This window comes from Alexandromys fortis, unplaced genomic scaffold (genome assembly GCF_014885135.2).
Source record: "Alexandromys fortis isolate MF-2015 unplaced genomic scaffold, M_Fortis_MF-2015_v1.1 scaffold_0, whole genome shotgun sequence".
Lineage (NCBI taxonomy): Eukaryota > Metazoa > Chordata > Mammalia > Rodentia > Cricetidae > Alexandromys > Alexandromys fortis.
Window position 1 is genome coordinate 32408576 of NW_026067949.1, and position 25716 is coordinate 32434291.

General features: G+C 44.0%; 1 protein-coding gene and 1 long non-coding RNA gene across 2 annotated transcripts in view; one reads left to right on the top strand and one right to left on the bottom strand.

Moving 5' to 3' along the window:
• Positions 1-25716, top strand: part of Spmap2l (sperm microtubule associated protein 2 like) — a 35213-nt gene that overhangs the window by 5508 nt on the left and 3989 nt on the right. Inside the window, exons 2-6 of the mRNA XM_050150060.1 lie at positions 9963-9996; positions 12276-12341; positions 15476-15604; positions 21645-21782; positions 23224-23329. Coding sequence (XP_050006017.1) covers positions 9963-9996; positions 12276-12341; positions 15476-15604; positions 21645-21782; positions 23224-23329 — 473 coding nt within the window. The remainder of the gene's footprint in view (positions 1-9962; positions 9997-12275; positions 12342-15475; positions 15605-21644; positions 21783-23223; positions 23330-25716) is intronic.
• Positions 50-23506, bottom strand: LOC126506455 (uncharacterized). Its single transcript, XR_007593222.1, has 4 exons — positions 23235-23506; positions 10027-10145; positions 8771-8822; positions 50-308 (listed from the first exon to the last, which is right to left on the bottom strand). It is a non-coding gene; the product is annotated as an uncharacterized lncRNA (long non-coding RNA).

The window sequence follows — 25716 nt, forward strand, 5'->3', positions numbered from 1 at the left end:
CCCCCCATTGGGCGGAGTTTCCCCTACATTTAGGATTTCAGGTCTCCTTATTGTTTTGCTCTCGGGGCACACGGGCACGGAGTCAATTTTCCTTCTGCTAGGAGACTTTCAAAGTGTGTGTTCCCTCATACAAAAAAATACCAGTCTTTGACCTGATAATTTTCTTTAAAACACATGTCCAACTCTAATATATGCCTCTGTGTTTGGCTCTTTACACTCTTATGAAGGCAGAACTCGGTGATTTTTGTTGGATGAAGAAACTCCTCAATGTCTTCAGTGTCATGAAATCCAGTGCATCCTTTGGTGTCCTGAGTGTTGTAAAAGATTCAGGGTTAATACCTGTGAGGGATGTAGAGCAGGTTTTTGTACATGGTAAGTGTACAGTAGACACTAGCCGTGGGAGTGTTGATGCTATCTTATTTAACCTCTTGGCAGTACACTTAGCTCTTCCTTTCTTGAAACAGACCTTCTCTTGTCCTCTGTAATAGTACAGCCACCTTAGTTTGTTCCTTGGATTTGTTCACTGACTCCTCCTCCCCACTGAATTCCCAAATTTTAATATGCACCCTCCTAATACTGCATCTTATTTGTTTGCTTAGAGACAACAGATTAGTGTGTAACTGAAACTGGCCTGAATTCATGATCCTCCTGCCTCAGGCTCCTGAGGGCTGAGATTACAAGTGTGTTCCATCAAGGTAAATTTCTTTTTCTGGTGTTCGAAATAGAATAGGGTCCTTGTGATAAATGTGCTATGCTTGTTTGTATGTCCGTGGATGGGTGTGCTCATGCCTTCCACTCGTTTGAGGTTGCTTATATAAACACACACAGAAATACGCCACAGGGCATCTGTTTTAAGACGAACAATGAACTCAGGGAGGGAGGCAAACACTAGCGGAGGAAGAAGGAGAAAGCGCAGCGGAGTTTCATTCCACCACTGCGAGCACACACACTAGCTTTTCTTAACCCAGCCGTCCCCTCTATCCTCAGCACATAGCACTCTTCCTGGTAGACTTCCTCCTTGTCTTGTCCTCACAGGTCACCGTCACCTCACAGGTACTCAGGCGCGGACTTCATAGGAGGCAGGCAGGGGCAGGTGGAGATTTCTTCTGCGTTGATAGTCCATCCTCATCAGAAGGATTTATCTGAGCATGACCAGTCCCGAATGTGAGTGCCTGGAAGAATCCCTCCAGAAGGTGGCAGTCTTGTCCGCCGATGGCTAAAGCCTGGTGCCAACAGCCCATTTGTCAGCCTTAGGCGGCTATGCTAGAAGCAATGGGATTCAGTGCTATGGGGGTGTTGTTGATTTTTTTTAACTCTTTTACTCTTTGGGGGGCCCTCCACCCAGCTCTCAAATAAATACATGGAGTCTTATTCTTACTTACGAATGCCTGGCCTTAGACTGGCTTGTTTCTAGACAGCTTTTCTTAAACTATCCCATCTACCTTTTGCCTCTGAGCTTTTAGCTTTTTCTGTTTATGTATATCCTTTTTTTTTTTTTTTTAAAAACTTCTTAATTTGTATCTGTGTGGCTGGGTGGCTGGTCCCTGGTGTCCTCTCTCCTCCTCCTTTTTCTTATTCCTTAATCCTTTCCCCAGATTTCTCCTCCTACTTATTCTCTCTGCCTGCCAGCCCCACCAATCCTTTCTCCTGCCGAGCTATTAGCTGTTCAGCTCTTTACTAGACCCATCAGGTGTTTTAGACAGGCAAAGTAACACAGCTTCACAGAATTAAACAAATGCAACTTAAAATAATGCAACACATCTTTGCATCATTAAACAAATGTTCCACAGCATAAACAAATGTTAACAATATTCTACTATAAGGGAGTAAAATTCAAACCCTGGAAATGGAGTGCTGAAGCTGGAATATTCTGATGGTCCCCGGTGGTAAGATGCTGCTGGAAGAAGACTGGTTTTCAGCAGTGTCTGAGAACCTGGAAAGGAGCTGAGTACGCACACAGGAGACTTTTCCTGAGGGTCAAAGCTTAATTCTTCATTTCACTTTCTCTCGGCTGGATGTTCTTCATTGTTCTTTTTCTGTTCTGTTCTTCTACCCTGATCACAACCAGACCCTCTACACTCAGATCTCTCTCTCCCTCTCTCTCTCTCCCTCTCCCTCTCCCTCCCTCCCTCCCTCCCTCCCTCCCTCCCTCCCCCCCCCCCCCCCCCCCCCCCCCCCCCCCTCTCTCTCTCTCTCTCTCTCTCTCTCTCTCTCTCACACACACACACACACACACACACACATTTGTTTACATTTGGTTCCTGGTTGCACTGAGGGATCTGAGACCTAGGACTGGTCCAAGGGTACATAGATCAACATGCAAAGTCAACTCAGTTGATCCAAAACCTGTAAACACACTTGTAGTGACTGGACTGGCGGGGCAGATCTGGCCTTGCATGGGAGACAGAAGCACCGCAGGGACAGGGGAAAAAAATTTTTTTGAAACAGGGTTTCTCTGTAGCTTTGGTGACTGTCCTGGAACTAGCTCTTGCAGACCAGGTTGGCCTCGAACTTACAAAGAACCGCCTGCCTCTGCCTCCCGAGTGCTGGGATTAAAGGTGTGTGCCATCACCGCCCGGTGACAGGGAAATGTTTTAGAGCCAGGGAGCAAGGCTATGTTTGTGCCGCAGGTCCACAGCTAAGAGGAAGAGCTGGGTGTGTAAAATCTTCCCTGCCTCCCCTGTTCTTCCATGCTGTTCTTCAGTCATGGCTACAGACATACTCGGGGTTCTAGCTGGAGCATTGAGTTCCGAGTGGAGAGAGCTGGATATCCTTGGGAAGAGCACCTAACCCGGGAGGCAGGAAGTAGGAATTTGCTCTTGGCCTTTCCTTAGTACATCTTCTGTCTAAGGAGTGAGGTGGGCGGACTGGACAGTCCTTATGGTGGTGACCTTTACTATTTAGAGTTTGTAGAGCTTTTGGTTTTTTATTTATTGGCTTATTTATTTTGTTTCTGGTGTTTTGTTTTTTAAATAAAGTCTCACTACAAAACTCAGACTAACCTCAAGCTGAAGCTGCTCTCCCCCAGACACCAAATGCTGGTTTTCCAGGTGTGCCTGGATACTCCAGTAGACCTATGTGAATTATGACTCAAACAAGGGCCTGCAGAGAGGCTGTGTATCAATACAGTTGTTTTCTCTGGATAGATTGTTGCCAAAGTGTGTTCAGCAACGTATTCTTGAATTAAATTTTGTTGCCCATTTAAATATATCAGCTTTTAGAGAGAAAACAAAACAGGCAAATGTGTATTCATAATTGTGTTTATTTAGCTGCCCACAGGAGACTAAAATGACACATTAAAGTCACTGACACAATTAGATATTTTCTTTTTCTGCTTTTTAAAAAAATCCAGTACTAGTCACAAGTTTTCTGTTTTCGAAACTTGTTTTTGTAAGATTCACACAATTACATAGTAGGCAATAATCATGCTCACCCCTATTATCCCCCACCAAGATAGGGACTTGGGTCCCTTGCCTCATCTCTTTTCTAACTTTGTGCTATAGTTTTTTGTTTTTGTTTTTTTTTAAATATTTATTTATTATGTATACAATATTCTGTCTGTGTGTATGTATTCTGAAGGCCAGAAGAGGGCACCAGACCTCTTTACAGATGGTTGTGAGCCACCACAGATGGTTGTGAGCCACCATGCGGTTGCTGGGAATTGAACTCAGGACCTTTGGAAGAGCAGCCAGTGCTCTTAACCTCTGAGCCATCTCTCCAGCCCTGTTTTGTTTTGTTTTAAATTTGTGGTCAGCATTCGAGTCCAGTTGGTGCTGTCCAAATGCTCTTGGCCATCTCCTGGGGCGAGAGCAATCTACCAGCTTCCCGTTCCCAAGCAGAGTGACTCTCCCTCTCTCAGCAGCTGTCCACTCCTAACACCTCCTCTGGTGGGCAGCATCTGGGGGCCCTCCCCCACCCACGCTGGAACTTTGACTGGTTTGATGTTACGCTGGTCTGTGCAGGTCACCCCAGCTGCTGGGTGGCTGTGTGAAAGAGCCATGTGATGCCCAGGAGCCAGCGAGTCCCAGCTCTCTTCCCCGTCTGCTCCCACGCGCATCCTTGGTGTTGTACAAAAATACTTATTTCTAGTATTTCTTGAGAAAGGTCTTTTTGTTGTTGTTTGCTTTTTCTTGTTTTTTTGAATCAAGCTGACATCTCTAGCGTCACTTTGAAGAGTTGAACACACTTTTTTCAGGGCACATGGTTTTTATTTTAGAAATCTTCAAGTATTAGCACTCAAAGAGTCTTACAGTGAATTATCATGTATCTAACATGCAGTTTCAACAGTGAGTAGTAGGTTTTGGAATCATGTTGGTTTCTGTTTTGTTCTGTTTTTGTTTTTTCAAAACAGGGTATCTCTGTCAGGGTTTCTCTGACAGAGCCTGTCTGGGAACTAGCTCTGTAGAGCAGGCTGGCCTCTAATTCGGGATCTACTTGCCTCTGTCTCTCAAGTGCTGAGATAAAGGCACATACCACCACTGCCCTACTTGGAATTTTGTTTAATTTGGGTATTTTCTTCATTGCCTCCTCCAAATTTTGTTCCCACCCTGTAGGACAAATTTGTGTTAAAGAAAATTATAGGCTCCATGGCATTTCACTCATACATACCTCTACTTTCTAAGGATTTAAAACTTCACAATAACTATGCCATTAACACCAGTCAAAATTCAGTAATTTTCCTAATGATATCTAATATTCACAATAAAGAGTCAAGCCTTTTAACTGTCTCAAAAATGCATTTATTTTAAAAAGTCATACATGGCAGTGCATGCCTGTAAGTTCAGGGCTAACCTGGGCTACCTAGGCAGATCTAGGTGTGTGTGTATATATGTATGTCTATATAATTTAAAAAATTATATATATAATTTTAAAAAATGGCCTCAAATTTTTAAAGAGTATTTTTATTTTTTAATTGTTCCACAGATAATTAGGGCACAGATAATTTAATTAGGACACAGACTGTTTCACTCAGGACAAATTCCTTTCGGTACCACGTGCTTCCTTGAGACTCACACTCGGGGTGTCACACTTGATGTCCGACTCTTCCACTACAGGGGCATCCAGGCTGGATGAGGAGCCACCCTCCCGACCCCTCCATGAGTCCCCGGTGACAGTCTTTTTCATTGTCTACACCCCATTGTATGGCCGAGGCAGATGGGGTGCTTGTAACCCTGCACTTGGCTGCTGCTGGAAATTACGCCACCAGCCGTCGGAAGGCGTTCATGGGACAACTGAATTCTCTTTTCTTCACTCTATAATCTCCTCTGCTTTGTTCTGCTGTATGCTGATGTTCTGAAAATAAATTTTCAGATGAACTTGGTGACACATGCCTTTAATCCTAACACTCTGGAGACAAGAGGATCTCCGCAAATTCAAGGATTAATTTTCTAAAACGGTTTAAATTTCTTCTCCCATTTTGGTAGGGAGTGCTCTGTGGTCCTTTTCTTCCATTTATTCAAGGTTATCCATTTTCCTTGGCCGGTGTCTATAGGTCATTTAGAAGAAACCGCTCAATTGATAGGTTCTTGCTGGGACTCCTAGGCAAGGAAACCCGTTTTATAAAAACGTCAGTGAAGGCTCTTCCCTGGTAGTACCTTGCTGGGATCTTCCTCAGTGTTCTGAGTTTAATTCATTTTATGAACGAATCAAGAGTAACCTCTGGGAGCTGGAACGATGGCTCGGGCTACGAGCATTTGTTGCTCTTCCAGAGACAGGAATTAAAAATCCCAGGGCCCAGCACCCAGGCCAGCAGGCTTTCAAGCTGTGACTTGCTCCAAGGCATCCCATACCCTCTTCGGGCCTCTCACTTGGCCCATACATGTAAACTTTTTAGAAGAAACAGAGAAATTCTGTTCATCTTTCCACGGCCAACTCTACTTTAATCTGTGCCTTGCATAACTCCTTTAAGATCTCATAGGGCAAATTTTTACGACGTCAATATGTCAATATTTGACGCAGCGCCCCGCATAGGGCACCGCTCAAACAGGCCCCGCCTTGCTCCCCGCCATCACCGGGCGGCCCCGGCCCCGGGACCGGGTCAGACCCATGTCTACGAAGCCCCTAAGGGCGTCCCCTACCGGACGTTCGCCACCACCGGGCGCTGCCACCAAAGACCACAAAGTTCCCTCGCCCGGCGCTTCTAGACTCCCACAGCCTCAGCCTTCTCCACGGGAGGGGCGTACCAAAACTGTGCCAGCGCATCTCAGACAACGGGAAAGCCAGGGTGCCCGAGGTCACAGAGCTTCTCCTGTGTGTACAAGAGGAAAACGTGGAGGACCAGGGCGTTGTTCACTCACACCTGCACAGCGCCGTTGGCAAACCGGTACAACCCTTGAACATGCTCCCGGTGTCTGAACTCCGATGATCTAGGAGATGGGTGGGCGTGCATCCGCGAGGAGTTAGGGATGAATAATGATCAAAAGACATTGTATGCACGTACATTATTCTCCACGAACTAATAAAATATTGTATTACTATGAGAGACTAAAGTAAGAGCGATAAAGTCTTTGCAACCCTCCCAAAGTCACCCCCATTTTAATGCAGTAGTCCCTCTCTTGTCCGCAGAGAAGATCTTCTAAGGCATTCTCTAAATGTCTGAAACCACTTAATATAAATATAGAAATATAACGGTCTGAAACCGTTAGAAACTCATGTACAGTATTTTTTTAAATGTATAAATACCCATGATAAAGCTTAACTTATAAATTAGGTGTTGTAAGAGATTGCTCAATGATTGCAACATGTTATGATAAGAGTTATTTAAAACTTACAAATTATCACCTTCTAGAAGTTTCTATTTATCATTTTCAGACTTCCGTTGACTGGAAACCACCAAGAATGAAATCAGGAATAGAGAGGATTTCTGTATTAAGCAAAGCTAAGGGGTGTGCTGGCTGTGGCAGAATGTTCCAGATGGCCCTGTGCTGGACTTTATTATATAGTCTCCTGTTTTGTTTTATTTTTCTTCTTCCTCCACTAGTGTTTACCTCCCTCCCTGAATTGTCTGTCTTAAAACAGATGCACCTCTTTGTAGCACATTCCTGTGTGTATTCATATAAGCAACCTCAAATGACTGGAAGGCATATGCACATAAATGGATGGAAATAGAAATAAGGGCATGTTCACAATTCAGTTTACACAGCATTCTTAACATTTTTTAATCTGTAGAAATTTAAACAGCGTCTTAACTTATAAATGCTGGGAACGAATAATGGTTTCCATTGCTAGATCCTTACAGTTTGGGCACCATGCTGTACTTAACGCATATGGTCTTATTTAATGTTCCTGTACCTTGTGGACCCATTTCACACGCCACACCACCGCCACACCACCGCCACACCACCAAGTCACAGAGAGCGGGAGTATACACGCCCAAGGTCAGAGTTTAGAGTCGGGATTTGGCTCCAGGCGGTCTGACTCCCAAACCACTGCTCTTAGCCATTAAACAATATCGTAAAAGCCCCAGATGTATATCTGCTTTAAAAATACTGTGACTGTGCCCCGCCTCCAGAGATTGTGTCTTAAACGATCTGGGATATGGACCGAGACCCGGAAGTTTTAAATCCCAGGTGAGTCTGATCTGAAACCATTTTAGAAATGTTGTTTTACGTGGGACTTTACCTAACGCTGGCCACTCCAGAGCTGTCCCATCCTGCCAATGAATGAAAGAACCTCAGGAGTAAGGCTCACTGGGAAGCACAGCATGAAAGAGGATGGTTTGTTACTCATTCCCATTGCCTGTGTTTACAAACGGCCCCTTAGGACTGGCTCCGCCTTATACGGACACTGACCCGGGTATCTGAAGCTGAAAACCCAAGTTAGTAGGCTAGGAAAAACCGGTAGACTAAAAGCTGTGACTTTCCTAGACGGCAGCACAGCAGGGCCATAAACTACTTTCCCCTTTTCTGCGGTCAGAAGGAGTCTAGCCTTTAAAGGAACAACTGAGAATGCCCGAGTCCATTCTCTTTTCAGTTTGACACCGACTCCTCCCTCGGGCTGCCACCTCCTAGAGAGGACAGGTACTTCTACCTCCCCTGTGTTCTCTCATAGGAGCCAAGTCTATCTATCTCTGTCTGTCTGTCTATCTCCATCTGTCTGTCCGTCTGTCTGTCTATCTGTCTGTTTGTCTATCTGTCTGTCTCTGTTTTATGTGTCTCTCTACCTATATCTATCTCTGTCTATCTACCTGTCTGTCTGTCTGTCTATCTCTGTCTCTCTTTCTCTCTATCTCTTTGATATATGCACAGACCTATCTATTATTCTCCAATCTGAAAGAGAAAAACTGCATCTCACAGAACTTAATCCGATTGCCCAAGATCATGTAGTTGACAAAGTGACAAAGTCGGGGTTGGACCTGTCTCTCTGTGGTGCCAGCGCGACCTGCTCTCTTTTCCAAAAACACTCCCAAGTGCAGAGTGTGCTCTTTCCGAGCTTTCAGAGGTGATTAAAAACTCCCACGCAGAGACTCTGTCTGGAACAGTCTGTCATTATGATGCCTATTGGACAGGTCTCCTATAATCAACCACATTTTTCTACCAAAACCATGAATTTTCATTTGCTGAATCATATCTCCTGGTATGGTACTGATATCTGAGATTTACCAGTTTCTTCCTGTCAGAGACACCACACCGAACATTTTATGCGTGTATCTTTGCCCACATTTGAAACAATTTCCTTTAGGTACATTTCTAGAAGCAGGATTGGGCTGCGCTGTGTGGACATTGCCGCTCACAGTCCCAACATTCTCTTTATCACGCGCTAACTTACACACCTGCCAGCTGTGCACAGGATGCATGTCCATTCGCCCTCTAGCACTTTGTCCTCTGTAAAAAAAAAAAATCTGTTTTTATTTGCATTGCTTTGATTATAAGTAAGGTTGATAAGAAATAAAAAATATGTAAAGTTGATTTTTAAGTGTTTTTGACCTTTCATGGATGTTCATATTTGAATTTAACTCATACTCTTAGCTTATCTTATTCTTGGTACACATTTTAGTATGATTCCTATTTGTCCTTTGATAGTCTTCAGATACACCGTCTGTTGAGCATTTTACTACTTACTGTCTGATACTTATGGAATATTTTGATTCTCCTATAGATCTACATTTTTTACACACAGTTAAAATTGAAGTTAGCGTATTGAATAATAGGCATTATTCCGTTGTTGGAATAATGCATTGTTTCTATTGTTCTTCCTCCCCTATTCTCCCGTCTCCCCCAATCCACTTTCAGGTCATATATAGTATCTCACACTCTTTATCCCTCCTTAAGGCCTCTTTCCCCTCCCATGTCCCCTTTCTAGTTTTGTGCTGCATCCCACAACCACACACATCTATAAAAATTAAAATTTAGCATAAACATATGAGAGAAAATGTGATCTTTGTCCTTCTGATTGTAGTTGCTTTGTTTAATACAATTCTAGTTTTATTCATTTTTCTGCAAATACATTTTTTTCTATAGCTGGATAATATTCTTTTGGATACACAGAAGTTTTTTTTTTTAAAGATTTATTTATTTATTATGTATACAGTGTTCTGTCTGCATGCATGCCTGAAGGTCAGAAGAGGGCACCAGACCTCATTACAGATGGTTGTGAGCCACCATGTGGTTGCTGGGAATTGAACTCAGAACCTCTGGAAGAGCAGTCAGTGCTCTTAACCTCCGAGCCATCTCTCCAGCCCCTACACAGAAGTTTTTAAGTTTTAAATATTTTAATCTTTTTGGCCAGCTTCAATCCTAGAAGATTAAAATCTGGTGATTAAATGTTCTATTTTCTTTCCAGCCCAGCTTTAAAAAAACTGAACCTCTTGATCTGTGTGTGGTTTATTTTAGTACATGGCATGATATATTTAACTTCAAGATTATCCCCCATAGCTACTTTTGTGATCTCCTTTGGTTTGTGATGCTATCCTGATATCTTTAATTCCTGTTGAATCTAATTTTTTGCTCTTATTCTCTTTTTAGCACACCCTGTTTCCCGTGACCTTGTAAGGAAATGGTAAGACCAAGGAAAATATTGTTATCACACCTGAAATGGTGACCAGCACAGCTGGAGGCCGGGCTCCTGGAGACTCTGAGAGAAAGCCAGATCTTCCAAGGAGTCTCTGTGCTTTCCCCCTGTGATGGGCCCTTTTAAAATCTGAGTTTCTATGGGAACAAGAAAGGCAATCTGGGAATGTAGCTTCATAGTAGAGTGTTTGCTTAAAACCAAACCATCACCAAAATAAAGAAATAAGGACACACATAAGTAAGAAGGGTCTGGAGAGATGGCTCGGCGCTTAAGAGCACTGACTGCTCTCCACAGGACCCAGGTCTGATTCCAGCTCCCACACGGCAGCTCACAACCATCTATAATTCCAGTCCCAAGGAATCCAACATCCTTTTCTGCTTCTGCAATCACTATATGCATGGTTCATGGACATACAAGCAGGCAAAGCACTCATTGGCATTACATTAAGAAAATAATAAAACAGTAAGGAGGGAAGGAGAAAGACCCAACTCGAAGTGCCTGGGCTACTCAGGGTTGGTTTCATAGCAGACCGTGCTTTCCAGGGCTCTTAGGAGTCCGCAGTGGCAACCTCTTGTTGTAGACTGCACGAAGCTGCAGGTGACTATATCTCAATCCTCCTTGTTTCTAACTAAAGTACAGTAGCCAATGCCTTTCTTCCTTGACCTGAGTCCGTTTTAGCACCAGTGAGTATCTAACCCAAGGATGCTCCTGGTTTATAGAAAGTGTGGAGGAACCATTTATTGAATAAAGCCTGGCATGGTGGTGCATACACCTGTAATGCCAGCCCCTCAGAGATAAAAGCAGGAGGATTGCCTTGAGTTAGAGGCCAGTATTGGCTTCATAGCAAGACCTAGTCTCAAAAAACTCAAACCAAAAAAAAAAAAGTATTAAGTGGATGAAGTAAGTCCTTTGGCAATAAGAGACACTAAAATAGGCCAGCAAGATGGCTCAGAGGGTAAAGGCACTTGCTACCACACCCAAACATCTGGGTTCAAGCCCTGAGATCCACACGATGGAAGGAGAGAAATGACTCCTTTAAGATATACTCTGACCACACATGTATTGTAGACCATGTACTTTTTCAGACATGTGTTCTTGCTCACACAATAAATAAACAAACAAACAAACAAATAAATACATGTAATTTTTTTTTTGTTTTGTTTTTTTGAGACAGGGTTTCTCTGTCGCTTTGGAGCCTGTACTGGAACTAGCTCTTGTAGACCAGGCTGGCCTTGAACTCACAGAGATCCGCCTGCTTCTGCCTCCCAAGTGCTGGGATTAAAAGCAGGTGCCACCACCGCCCGGCTACATGTAAAAATTTTAAAGAGACCTTAAAATAAAGAAAAGAGAAGGTCACAATAGTGCATAATTATTGGTTTAGGAAGAGCTTTATGTTTCAAAATGATGAGAGGAGCAAAACTCTAAACACACAAAAAGAGGCAGAAATGCTCGTTACCCTGACCCATTACACACTGAGCAGAGAGGAGAGCATGAGTTCTCTGTCTGGGTTAGAAACCTCACTGCGGCTACTGCGTGGGGAGCAGGTGGGCAGAGGGCATGTGTGGAGGCAGGGGACACAGAGATCAGTGAATCTGGTGGCTAGGATGAGGATGGTAGAGAGGGACCGGGCGTGTGTCTGTTGTTTTTATTATGTGGATGTGTCGGGGTTGTGTGTGTGTGTGTGTGTGTGTGTGTGTGTGTGTGTGTGTGTGTGTGTACATGTACCTATGGAGGTTCAGCTTCTCTGGAGCTGGATTCCCTGACACTGGAGTTACAGGCAGTTGTGAATCACCCAGTCTAGGTGGTGCTGGTAACTGAACCCGGGTACTCAGCAAGAGCAGGACATAGTCTGAGCCGCTCTACTGAGTCACCTCTTCAGATGCTCTCTGAGTCACCCCAAATATACATTGTCTCACTTACCCCTCCCCAGAGTCTCTTTGATGAGGAGTTATTTGTTATCAAGATAGTTCTCTTTTTTTATGTTATAAAATTAAATATTATGGTTTCTTTTTTAAATTTTGTTGATTTTTATTGAGCTCTACAGTTTTCTCTGTTCCCCTCCCTGCCTCTCCCCTTCCCCTTCAACCCTCTCCCAAGGTCCCCATGCTCCCAATTTACTCAGGAGATTTTGTCTTTTTCTACTTCCCATGTAGATTAGTTCTATGTATGTCTCTCTTAGGGTCCCTAATTGTTGTCTAGATTCTCTGGGATTGTGATATAAAGATATCTCTAAACATACTTTGAATTAACTAGTTGGTATTTGTTAGTTTTTTTTCTAGAAAGAGAATTGAAGATCTTGCTAAACCGAAAAAGCAATGGGGAACGCCAGACAGGTAAGGCAATATTATATGGTCTTGTTTGCAATGGCTGTGTTTGCTACATCAACTGGTATTCTTCTTAGTTGACCATTACCCCTGCGTCTCAGGTGTAGCTGCAGTCTCTCCTTACCTGGGTTCACTTTGTCAATAATGTTACCTCAGGGGACTGAACACACGGGAGTTTACCTTTGCTTGGTGGTTCCACAATTTGTCTGCACATTAGGGGGTCATAGAGGGAGCTTGGATACTGATCAAAGACTGAGCCCCATACCCAGAAATCTGACTTCATTAGGGGTGCAGCTTCAGGAGCGTTTACCAGATGCTTCTAATAAACGAAGTTTTGGGAAGCGCTGCCCCAGGTGGGTCTCCGCACTCTTTTGAAACTCTTGGGTTCATCCAGCAAGTCCACCTCTGCAGCCTCCTGGGGCGGACTGTCCACCAGCCTCTGAGCCTCCGCCCAGGACCTTCTGTTCTCTGGGTCTCAGCAACCCAGACCCCAGTCTCCGATACTCTAGGACGTCTCTTTTCCTTCTTTGGCTCCTGTATAAAGCCTGGTAGCTTGTAGAGAAGTTCTAGATTTACAGGAAAGGTGAGAATAGGTGACCTCTCCTCCAGTCTCCCCTGTAGTCATCGCTGGCATCAATGTGGTCTTGTCACAGCGGAGGAGCCAACATCCATGCAATCCCATGCCCTGTGGTTCTGTGGGGCTTGGCTAGTGCAGAGTGGGGTGCAGAAGAGTTCACTGCCCTAAACTCTGCTTTGTCCTTCATTCATTTCCTCCTATCCATCCCACTCTCAGAATCCCTGGCAACCACCGTTTTTTCCTTTTTATACTGTTTCCATAACATTCCCTTTTCTGGAATGTCGTATAATTGGAATCATGCCGTATGTCTCTTTCACTTGGTAACAGGCATTTTAGGTTTCCCATTTATCTTTGTGCTCTTCTCTCTCATCTCCTTGTAATATATTCCATTGGACCCACTAATATTCCATTATATGGAGACCTTGGTTTAGCCACGCACCTATATGAAGGGTTGTTGCTAATATTTGGCAATCATGAACAAAGCTGTTATAACATTTATGTATAGGTTTTGGTGTCTTTCAGCTGTAGTTGGGTAAGTGTCTGGGATTCGAATGGTTGCTGAACCAGTTGGCAAGTGTACACTTCACATCGTAAGGGACCACAGGACTCTCTTCCGCTGAATGTGGACCATTTCCCATGCTTTGAGAGTTCCTGCTGTCTTGCACATCCCTGTCAGCTTTTGGTGTTGTCGGTGTTTTTGCTTTTAGCCATTCTCATAGGAGTGTAGGAGGAGTTCACTGTGATAATATGGTTCCCTATGGCAGGATCTGAACTTGCTTCACAGCTTTCTTTGCATATTTCCTTTGCTGAGGTCTCCCGTTAGACCTTTAGAGTTTTAACAGGACTCCTTCTCTTCCAATTGTTCCTCTCGAGTGTTTGCTGTGTTTTTTGGGGATTAGTGCTTCCAGTCTGAGTTTGTCTTTCACAGAGCAAATGTTCTGATTTCAATTAAATTCAGCTTATCATTTTTTCCTATTATGAATTCTGGTATCTGTAGCCTAATTGCCAAACCCTTCACCCCTTGGATTTTCTCTTACTATTTTGAGGCAAGGTTTCAAGTGTCCTAGATTGGCTTCGGATTCTCTCTGTAGCCCAGGATGATCTTGGAGTCCCGATCCTATTGCCTACATCTCCCAACATACCCTTCTGCTCTGGCCCAAACCTGCCGAGTGCCGGAAGGGATGGTTCCCATTCTCCATTCCACCTCAGCTATGGGCTTTAATTCCAACTGTCTGTACCTTTCACCCCTTCTGGAACCTTCTCAGGGAACTCTGTGCTGATTTTGCCTTTCTCTCTCAGCCTGGCACAGCAGGCATACCTGTTTCATAGGGCTATTGGGACTAAATGCCGTGATGTCATGGTGCCTGGCACACAGGAAATTTTCTGCAAATGGTTGTGAGTGATATTATTCTGTTACTGTTTTATTTTATGACCACCTGGTACAGGGGTTCACTCAAAAGGGGAGCACTGTGTAGACTTTGGCTTGTGTAGTAGGAGGCTGCTTATTGGTTAACTGCTGCCCAGATTCAAAATAACTACACAGAAATTGTATTAATTAAATCACTGCTTGGCCTATTAGCTCTCGCTTCTTATTGGCTAACTCTTACATCTTAATTTAACTCATTACTATTATCACCACATGGCTATGGCTTACTGGCAAGGTTCTGGCTTGTCTGTCCCCTGCGGAGGCTACATGGCTGGCGTCTCTTTACTTCATCTTCTTTCTCCCAGCATTCAGTTTAGTTTTCCCTGCCTAGCTCTACTCTACCCTATCACAGACCAAGAAAGCTTCTTTATTAATAAAAGCAACACATATACAGAAGGACTTCCCACACCAGGCATGTCTGTTTAATGCCACCCTACTACAAATGACACTGCTAACTCCATGATGGCAAAAATGAACTATCTTATCACTAATAGGCTCATTTTAAGTCACTGTTAATTTTTATCAATTTTTTTATCATTACTACAGTCTTCCCCCTTTCTTCTATGTGCGTGCGTGCATGTGTGTGTTTGTGTGTGTGTGCTGGAGGTCAAAGGACAACCCTTGGGAATCAATTCTCTCCTTTTGCTGTGGGATGGGGGTTTGAACTCAGGTTGCCAGGGTTGTGCAGCAAGTGCCTTTTTACCAACCGAGCCATCTCGCTGGCCCAAGGTTACCATTTATTCTTAAATGGAGTAGACATGGCAATTTTATTCTATTTCTAGTTTAATGTCCATAGCTCATTTCTCTCTGGTGTCTGAAAATCATAAAATCCTGTGAGAGATGAGGATGCTGAGGTGGCTCAGCAGGGGAAGACACTTGTCACCACGCCTGATGACCTGAGTCTGATTCCTGAAACCCACACGGTGGAAGGAGACAGCCATCCCTGCAATTGCCCTCACTTTCACGCGCACAGCAGGACAGGTGTGTCATCAGCACACATAAATACGCTGTAATACACAATTATAAAGGAGAGCGAGTTCTTGGAGACTAATCCATATAGATGTTAAGTCTCACCTTTGTGATGCTTATTAGCAGGAGTTTATTTGAAAGCAATGCTTGGCTTTTCTGCTTCATTAACAGAAGGTTGTTTTGGGGAAATCAAGATCCTATTCGCCCTCTTTCTGATGCTGCTTTGAAGGCTCAGCTGACCAAGAGAATTGAGGACCTTGCTCAGCCCAAGCTGGTCTCCCGACACTACGTCCCTAACAGGTTGGTGCTGACACGACGTCAGGTTGCTTCGTCAGGACTTCACAAGGAAAACGAGCTTAGAGCCCAGCTCTTTCACCAGCTGTGAACTGTTGAACCTGGAAGCCAAGCTTACGGAACTTAGCTTCATTCAACTTCCTGGTGCTCTTTCTCTCCTCAAAACTTATATTTTGTAATTTGACACCGCTCAGCTTGTTCCTTTTCATTATAATTCTTCATTAAAGTTACCACTAATAACAATATGACAGAGTCTATACTAGGCTGTTTTGAGATTTGCTCTGCCAACAGAATTAATCCAAAAACTCTTCACTTTAGCTTCAGGCAGACCCTTCAGACAAGAGCAAAAGGCAGCCACTTTCTTGACCAAAATGTCACAAGAATGATCTCTAGGCAACATTTTAAAATTCTCCTCTGTAATCTCTTGAGAAAGCTCTCCACAGTTCATCAAATCACATTCAACATTGTTGTTTTCCATTGTCCTACCAATATGGCCCTTTAAGCAGCACTTAAAGTGTTCCATTGCTTTCCTAACCCAAGTATCAAAGTCCAAATTCCCACAAACGAAAACATAGTCAGACCTATCACAACAATACTTCAGTCCCTAGTGCCAACTTATATCTTATTTCGGGTTTCTATGGCTGTGAAGAGACACCATGACCAAAGCAACTCTTATAAAGAAAATATTTAATTGGGGTGGCTCGCTAACAGTCTCAGAGGTTCAGTTCATTATCATCATGGTGGGGAGCATGAAGGCACACAGGCAGACATGGTATTGGAGAAGTAGATGAGAGTCCTACATCTTGCAGGCAGCAGAAAGTTGACTGAGACACTGAGTAGTATCCTGAGCATAGAAAACTTCAAAGCCCGCCCCCATGGTGGCACACTTCCTCCAACAAGGCCACTCCAACAAAGCCACACCTTCTAATAGTGCCACTCCCTATGAGATTATGGGGGTCAATTACATTCAAGCTACCACAATGCCTTATTGTGGTTTCCAGTCTCAGTATATAATGTAAGAATTAGCAAACATGAATGAGTCTTTTCTATAAAATGCTATAAAACTTGTATTTAGGTCATGGAATTAAGATGTTTTTGTCTCTCCCACCTTGGAAGACTTATACTTAAACATACATATGTCTACTAAAACTCTTAAAATCACACTTGCTTCCCACCTAGTAAAAATTTACTCAACATGACTCCTTTCCCCTCTCCCCACTTCCAATGCAACAATTCTTTTCAGACTAGCTAATTAAAAGAGACCCCAGGCAATAGGGAAAAGACACAGCCACCACCTTAGAATAAAAACCAATTACACTTCCTGTCTCAGTGTTTGCTCTCCTTGATCAAGAGTAAAGCTGCCTAACAGTGGTTTCTTTACAATTTGAAATGAATGAAATTTATGCCCTGACAGTGCTGAAGCAAGCATGGGCAGCCCACTTATGGGTTCTGTTGAACTTCTCTATATTGGGTTTCATGGTCTAAGTTGATGAGAATGACTGATTGGTCTCTTCCTCAAGAGGGCGCCAGATCTCAATACAGATGGTTGTGAGCCACCATATGGTTGCTGGGATTGAACTCAGGACCTTTGAAAGAGCAGGCAGTGCTCTTAACCACTTGAGCCATCTCTCCAGCCCCAAACTTATTGCAAACAATACCACAGGCAAGTTTTTTTTGGAACAAGATCAGTTCTAAGAACAGCCTTGAAGATTTGTATTCTATTTCCTAATACTTTGGTCTATGTGAGCTTTTTTTTTTTAATTAAGAAAGTTTTAAAGTGTGTGTGTGTGTGTGTGTGTGTGTGTGTGTGTGTGTGTGTGTGCAGAGACCAGAGGAGGACCTCAGGTGTCCTGCTCTATCCCTTTCCAGTATTACTTTGAAACTGGCTCTGTTATGAACCTGGACTAGGCTGGTGGCCAGCGGGCCCCAGGGGTGGTCCTGTCTGCCCCACACTGGGATAATAGGCAGGTGGATGACCATTTCTGCCTTCTTATGTGGGTGCAGGATCCAAACTCAGACCATCATGCTGTACAACAAATGCTCTTTCTTTATCCTTAGAGGGTTTTCTTCTTTAGGACTGGAGAGATGGCCCAGTGCTTAAGAGCGTTGCTGTTCTGGGTTCAGTTCCCAGTGCCCACACAGTAACTCACAACCATCCTAAACTCAAGTTCCAGGGTACCCCACACCTCCTTCTGACCTCTGTGGGCACCAGGCATATGGATGGCACATACACATGCATGAGGGAAAGACATATACATACCCAACAACAAAAAAGCCTTAACGTTCTGGGGTTCTGTTTCTTTGTTTTCTTTGGTTTTTCCTCCCCTGGTGCGGGGATTAAACCCAGGGCCTTGCACATTTTAAGCAACGGTTCTATCAATCTCTTTATAGTTAAGAAAACAGCTTTTCAAGCTGTTTTTCAGGGAATTCTTACAGAAGTCCTTAATATTTCAAGACAGGGCCTTCAATGAAGAAAACCCACTTCTTTTATCTTTTTGAGATTATGATATAATTACATCATTCCCCTTTTTCTCCCCCCCCCAACTCCCCCATACACCCCTTCTTGCTCTGTTTCAGTCTTGACCTCTCAAGGACACAACAACAGACACTAAAGTGAATGGGGATGGGGGAGGGGGCATGAGGTCTCAAACCTGCACACAGAGCTACAAGCAAGTAAGGAGGGCTGAGCAGGAGAAACGGTCTTCCCGGGCAAACATACATCCAAACTCTTCATGGGAGACATTTTAGAAGTTCAAGGGATCTGGGAAATGAGTTCGGATTCCCTTGGAGAACTGGCCGTGCTTGGATCTTTTCTGTCCATGTTTCTATCCAGTCTGCCATGCCAGGCCCTCTCATCAGCCTTTGTGGTGTCCTTCTCCGTGTGTTTCCCTAAATGCATCCCGTCCTATGGATTTGTTTCCTCCCAAATTTTTATCTTTCTCTCCTTATCTCAGGCTCACTGGCTTCCCAGGTTGGGGCTCCCACGCCAAACCCTCCAGCGCCGTAGGGCTCCTTCCTCATCTATGCAGGTAGAATTGGACTTCTGTTTCAGAATGATATCTAGGTAGGCTCTGCTGGTTGATGGACTTGTTTGCTTTTTAAAGTTTCTTTTAGACGGTTTTTTCAAAATCCTTAAAGGAAATTACCTCATTTGTCTGAACAAGACGGTGCCGGGTACACATTGTGAATTTCACCGTCTCTCCCAGCAGCGCGCGAATGAGCTCGTGTTTGCTGGCATTTTCCCATCACGCTTGTTTAACAATATGACTAAGTATAATTCTGCAAACATGCTGTGAAGGTGTCGAAGGGACAGAGCCAGGTAAGACATACCGACTGTGTTTAAGACACGTTCCAGGGAAAATAACAGGAAACCCCTTGCCCTTCACAGGGCAGGAGGAAGAGAATATATTTCCCGGGGTGGCTTGAAAGGGAGGAAAAGGAAAACTTAATCTTTTTTGACCTCAGACCCCCTTAAAGGACCCCCTAAAATGTCTTCCAGAAAAAATAAGATTACTTGGTGTGGCGGTTCACTCCTGTAATCCCAGCACTCAGGAGGCTGAGGCAAGAGGATCCAGAGTTTGAGGCCAGCCTGGATTACATAGTAAGACTGTATTTAAAAAAAAATAAATTATGAAGCCAGGTGGTGGTGGCGCACACCTTTAATCTCAGCACTCAGGAGGCAGAGGCAGGCGGATCTCTGTGAGTTCGAGACCAGCCTGGTCTACAAGAGCTAGTTCCAGGACAGACTCCAAAGCTATAGAGAAACCCTGTCTCAAAAAAAACAAAAAAAAATTATGCATACATTCACATATATTTACCTTTTGTCATTTATTAAAACAAAATAAATTATCACTTTTATGGTTTTGTTATCGTCACTGCTTTTTTTTTTTTTTTTTTTTTTTTTAAATACCAGTCTCTCTGTGCAGCTCTGGCTGTCCTGGCACTCGCTCTGTACACCGGGTTGGTCTCAAACTCAGAGATCCATCTGCTTCTGCCCTTTCTTCCCCCTGCCCAGCACTGAATTAAAGGCATGTGCCACCATGCCCAGCTAGTGTTTAGGCTTTGTAGGTGGGTTCTTTCTGGCAGAATCTCTGTCTGATTTTAGCTATTTGAAGCTAAGTTCCCCCAAACTTGAGTCATTAATGTACTTTCTTCCCAAGTTGCCATATTTGTGCACCGTTAAATTATCTAATGTAAAGCAGGTGTGGTGGCAGATGCCTTTAATCTGGGCATTAGGAAGCAGAGACAGGCAGGTCTCCAGGAGTTTAAAGCCAGCCTGGTTTAGATAGTAAGTTCCAGGCCACTCTGGGCTATGTAATGAGACCCTGTTTCAAAAAGCAAAAAGTAAAATAAATAAATAAATAAATAAATAAATAAATAAATAAATAAATAAACACGTAAAAACTCTTAAAAATATTTGAACTTAAATGTACATATGTCTACTAAAACCCTTAAAAATCACACTTGCTCTTCCAAATTCCCTCAATATTAATGTCCTGTAGCTCTGCTTTTAGGGCCATCGCCTTGTGATTTCCCTGTACATACCGGCATGTCAAAAGGTGTTGTCGTCGGGCAGCTTTTGTTTAGGTGGCTGTATTTCTGCGATTTCATGCGCACAGCTTCCCTGTCATATACAGAAGACACAATCTCACAGCAGACATCCCGATCCTCTGACTTTTACAGTCTTTCCCCCCACTCTTCTGTAATGTTCCTTGCGCCTCAAGCATGGGGGTTGTGTGTTGTTCGCATGCCGAGCCATGCAAATGTGTTTTTTGTATGCTGAGCCATGCAAGCGTGTTGTTCGCATGCCGAGCCACGCAGGCAGGCTGCAGTTGTGGGTACCATCATCAGCAACATTTTAGTGAAACCATGTCCTTCTGTCCACGTCATCTCAGGACTCGCGGATGCTGTTGTGAAAGATAAGGAAGCTCTTCTCTCACTCAAAAGGCCACCTCTCCCTCACTCCAGATGGGGAACCGCACCAGCCCTCGGTACCACACTTTTTAAAAAGCTGCCACGCATCTTTGGTGTTTGCCCACCCACTGCATGGCTCCAGAAAACCATGAGAGTCGCAGTTTCACTGAGAACGGGGTGGGAAGAAAGGTGCCAAGGAAAGGTTTCACGAGAGCACACGGTCTTCTCAAAGACTGTGAGATCCGCGGCTTCCAGTGCTTTCTTCATCTTGGCAAATTCTTTCTTGGTGGGTAGAGCCTGCTCCTTCTCCCATCTGCATCTTCTCTTGAGGGTCATCGAAGTCTCACTCTTCAGGAACAAGAGGGGTAATAAGTCCATCATATTTCACTGTTTCAGTTAGCATGTGGTACAGCCCCACAGTCTGCATGCTGTTCTGTGAAGGCTCTGAAAAGTGGGCAGTGTGGGTTTGCTGCGTGCAAAGTGGTTTTGCTGCATTTGACCTTTTCTCTCTCACTGAGATACCAGGATGTCCATCTTAGGTAAGGGATTACATTCAGGTCCACCGACAGCGATCTCAGCCTTGCTCCGTACCACGTGGACGTCACCACTGCTGAGCTGAGTCAAGGCCACGGGGCCAGGATACTCGACAGCCAGCAAACCTGCCTGCCTACCTGCCTTTCCTCCCTCCTGCCCTCCTTCCTTCCTTTTTCCCTTCTTTTCTTTCTTTTTTTTTTTTTTTTTTTTTTTTTTTTTTGAGATGGGGTGTTTGTGTGCATATCTTGTATCTTGCCCAGACTGGTCTCAAATGGAATCCTCCTGCCTCCTAGAAAAATTTGGCCTTAAAAACAGATAATCATCTCTTCTCAATAGTGTATCTTTTCATCTGTGTGGAAGACATACACTGTTCAGTAAAGAAAACTACCTGTTTTAGAGTAAGATAATAGAAACGAGCTGAACACTTACTCTGTAGCCGTTTCTAAGACAATGCTTACATCTCCCATTGTGGAAGATAGCCCAGGAGCACACACAGAGCTTTCTGCCTGCTTCCCGGGCCTGGGAGTCAATGCCTGAGAAGACCGCAATGATCTGAATTCATATGCCACTGATTTCTTTTCTCTTCTGCCACTGACAGGGCTCAGTATTACTACAGCTGCGGCAGAGAGTCTGTGATTTGGGAGATCCCACCTCCTGCGCTGTTTACCCGGCCTTCTAAACGGATCCAGAAGCTGGCAAAACCCAACAGATTCAAAATGCAGTGTCGGCTGAATAGGTAGAGTATCTTAAACTCTCCAGACACCCCGATCTGGCTGACTGGAGTGTCACTCACTGTAGCTCCAGTTTCAGTCTGAGCGGAAGGACGGTTTACGTCTAAACACATTGGATAAAAGTGTGGATTGGATAAAAGCTACAGCAGGAGCTCGTCATCAACTCTTCTATCTGACTGGGAACGCTGGGGCAGGAATTCACAGTAAATCTCACTCTCAGGCAACAAAAGGAATCCCTCGGCCTGGTATGACGGCTCCTGCTTGCAATCTACAGCACCCAGAAAAATCCATTACAAAATGTAAAAGTTACCAACTACTCTCTCCTGCAAATATACACACTCAGGTACACATGAGTCCACACCAGAACGCTAGCAAATCAAATCCAGACGTGCATGCAACAATTTGCAACCTTGTCAAAAACCACTTGACTATAAGCACAAACTTTTATTTCTGGATTGCCAGTCTTACTCCATACACTAAATGTTTGTCTCCATGCAACAATGCACAATCATGGTTACCACAGCTTTTTAGTAGATTTTGAAATCATAAAATACCTTTGAACTCTGATCGTTTTAGATTATTCTGGGACCTTTGTATAACCATAGGAATTTTGCTTTTTGGGTCGACGAAAATACTCTCAAATTAATGCTGATGGTTGAACATTTTGTGAATATTTTAGAAACCACTTAGTTGCATACTTAGAAAGGGGAAGTTTTATGTACATTAATTGTACCTTAATAATAACAAAACCTATAGCTCTCCACCCTTAGAAAGTCATTGCATAGCTGAGAAAACCTTTTTTCCATGCTGAGTTTGTAGATTTGTTAATTGGTTGGTTTTAGATTTTTGATCAGAGAGAGAAGTATATGGCATACAGCTCATAATAACTGGCCAAGTGACTGAGAGTTGAGACAAGGATTAGTTCACACTGCACTACAAAAGAGAATGGCCCACGGGTGTCCTAGGTGATGACCAAGCTCTTGTAGACCAGACGCCTCAAACTCACAAAGATCTGCCTGCCTCTGCCTCCCAAGTGCTGGGATTAAAGGCGGGCGCCACCACAGCCCAGCTAGGAAGTGAGATATTTTTTAAGACTGTAGGTCAGAACCCATCCAATGGAACATGTAGTTCTAGGGTGTCTTTTTTTTTTTTCTAGTTAAATCAAACTTTAAAATAATTAGATCAGACTGTATGGCATTGAAGCACGGTGTATTGAGAATTTTGTTTCGTATACAGGAGCATGTTTACATACACCGTGACACATTAAATGTATCCCCTACTGTGGACCAATGGGAAGCAGCAATCTGTCTAAAGAACTGCGCGCGCGTAAGAAAAGATGTTCCTGCTTTCAGAGCGTGTGCATAGCTGCATTTGGTTGTAGCTATGAACTGTTTGTTCTTCCGTCCAAAGCTGTATTTTGTTTCTGTTTGCATATCGCCCCCTCAGCGATGACTTACCACCAGAGGTTCTCCGTTTCTCTGATCCGTCTCCCAGAATCCTGCAGCTCTCCATAGCCAAAGGCCCAGATCCCAACTACGTTCCTCCGAAAAGCGTAAGTGGTGACTGTCTCATGCAACACTCTCCGAGCGGGTTACTTCCTGTGTGGCGAAGAACACGACAAGAAGCAGCTTGGGGGAGAAGGGTTTGCTGGGGCTCGCAGTTTGAAGCACACCGTCCATCGGGGAGGGGAAGGCGTGGCAATGGGGCTTCTCGGTGGCAGGAGTAGCTAGGTGGGACTCCTCAGCGCCCCACGTGTTGCCGGAACAGGAACAGAAAGCTGGCAGGAAGTGCGGCCAGGCTACAGGCGCCACTTCCCAGAGGTTACTCAACCTTCTAAAATAGCAAAGGCCGCTGGACGGAGACCAAGCGTTCACACACACGGCACTATGGGAGACATTTCATTTCAAACCACCGCTCCTTTGCTGCTTTTCTTTGTGGGTTTTCCTACAATTACAAAATCTATTTTGCCTAATCTGCCAGGAGAAGATCATAGAATAGAACCATATGTGATATAGAGCAAGGGATTTATTACATGTATTAGTCCTTGAATAATTTCGGAATTAGATGAAGTCTATGGCAGGCTGGTCCGCAGTGGAGCAGTGATAGGAATAAGTGGGAAGTTCCTCAGGAGGTCTCCTGGGTGTGGGGTCTAGTCCCGTTTGAGGTGGAAGGGCTGGTAAGGAGAGCAGTATTTAAGGGTTTAGAGTACCCCGTTTTATTGGAAATGTAGGGTTTAGGGCCCCCTGTTTTATTGGAATCTGCCCATATAGCACCATTCCAATTCTCCAGGCCCTACTATTTCACGACCATTGCCCAACTTTAACATCAGTGATTGGACAAATTTGAAAATTCAATTTGTATTGTAACCCACCCACCCGCTGAATTAAATTTTGGTTTTCAGACTATCCAGCCCTGTGACAATAGAAGATAAAGGTTTCTCTTGGTGGAAATCATTTCTGGTCCTTTATCTGGATTCTATGCTGGAAATTTAATGGCCTAAGATTGTTTTGTTTTCGTTCAAGTTGTCCAGCATCCTTACCAGCAACAACATCCCACTCCATTGTTCTGCCTTATTTCACTGACGAGTTCTTGGCATTCAGACAGAGCTTTGATTGGTTTTGCCATTGCATGCCATGGGCTACCAGTTGTTGATTTTTTTTTTCAAACTGCCACTAACAACGCACCCCTTAATGCCTGTGAGTCTAAATGCCACCAAAGCAAATTCTAAAATCAGCATCAGAACCATTATAGAGAATCTTAGAGCTCTGGTCTGATTGTTGCATCATGCCAACCCACAGACGTAATGGGGAGAAGTAACCATCACTTTACCACGCTCAAGAATTTTATAAGTCAGAAATTCTGAGAAGGAGAAAGGGATGGCTCTGTTCCATGCCAAGGCTTACCTGGGAAATCTGTGCTTACCTGCGTGTCAGTTACGGTCAGTTAAAATCGTCTGGAGGCTCCTTCATAGCCTAATCAGTACAGGTCGCTATAGGCTGGGTGGCTTCAAAAGACATATAGGTATTCTTAGAAGCTGGGAAACCCAAGATGAAGACCTCGATAGATTCTGTTCTTGTTGAAGGTGATTTCTTGATTACAGATAATGTTCCAAGTGAGAGTTATTTTCCTCTTCTCTGAACCCAAATACCTCACAAGAGGCATCTTGAGAGAAAAGAGATCCATTTTGGCTCATGGTTTGAGGTGTTACAGTCCATCATTATGGAAAAAGCACAGGAGCACATAGCTGTGGAAGCCAGCGCGTGAGGCGGCCTGGTCACTTCTTGTTGGCTAGTAGGAAGCAGAGCAGGAACTCAGGCTGGAACCAGGGCCGGATCATAATCTGTCAGCCTGTTTGGAGCTTCCTACTTCCTCCAGTGAGACCCTAGCATGAAAACTACAAACCAAGACCACGAGCTGGGTGCCAACTATTCAAACACACTTGAACCTGTGGGGAGCTATTTTATATCCAACTCTAGCAGATGACCACATCTAATACACTTGGGATTCAGGCTTTTATATATGAAGGGTCACAAACAGTCAATCCATAATTGTTCCATTGTGAATTGTACCTAGGCTGGGGTGACCAGGCTAGACTTGGCTGTTAATGTACAGGAGTTATAGAGAGTTGTAAGCTGCCATCTGAATGCTGGGAATTGAACCTGGGTCCTCTGGAAGAGCAGCTAGTTCTCTTAACTGCTGAGTCATCTCTCCAACCCCATTTGAGATATTTCTTTGTGGACAACCACAGATAAATTTACTATGAACACTTGTATGCAGGTGTTTTTGTGAATGTATGTTTTGATTTGGTTGTTTTTTTTTTTTTTTTTGAGACAAAGGCTTTATTCTGTAGCCCAGAATGGCCCAGCATGTACTACATAGCAGAATGCATGTCCACATACAACTTAGACTCTATTGTGCTTTGCTATTCTTTGTTGCCTT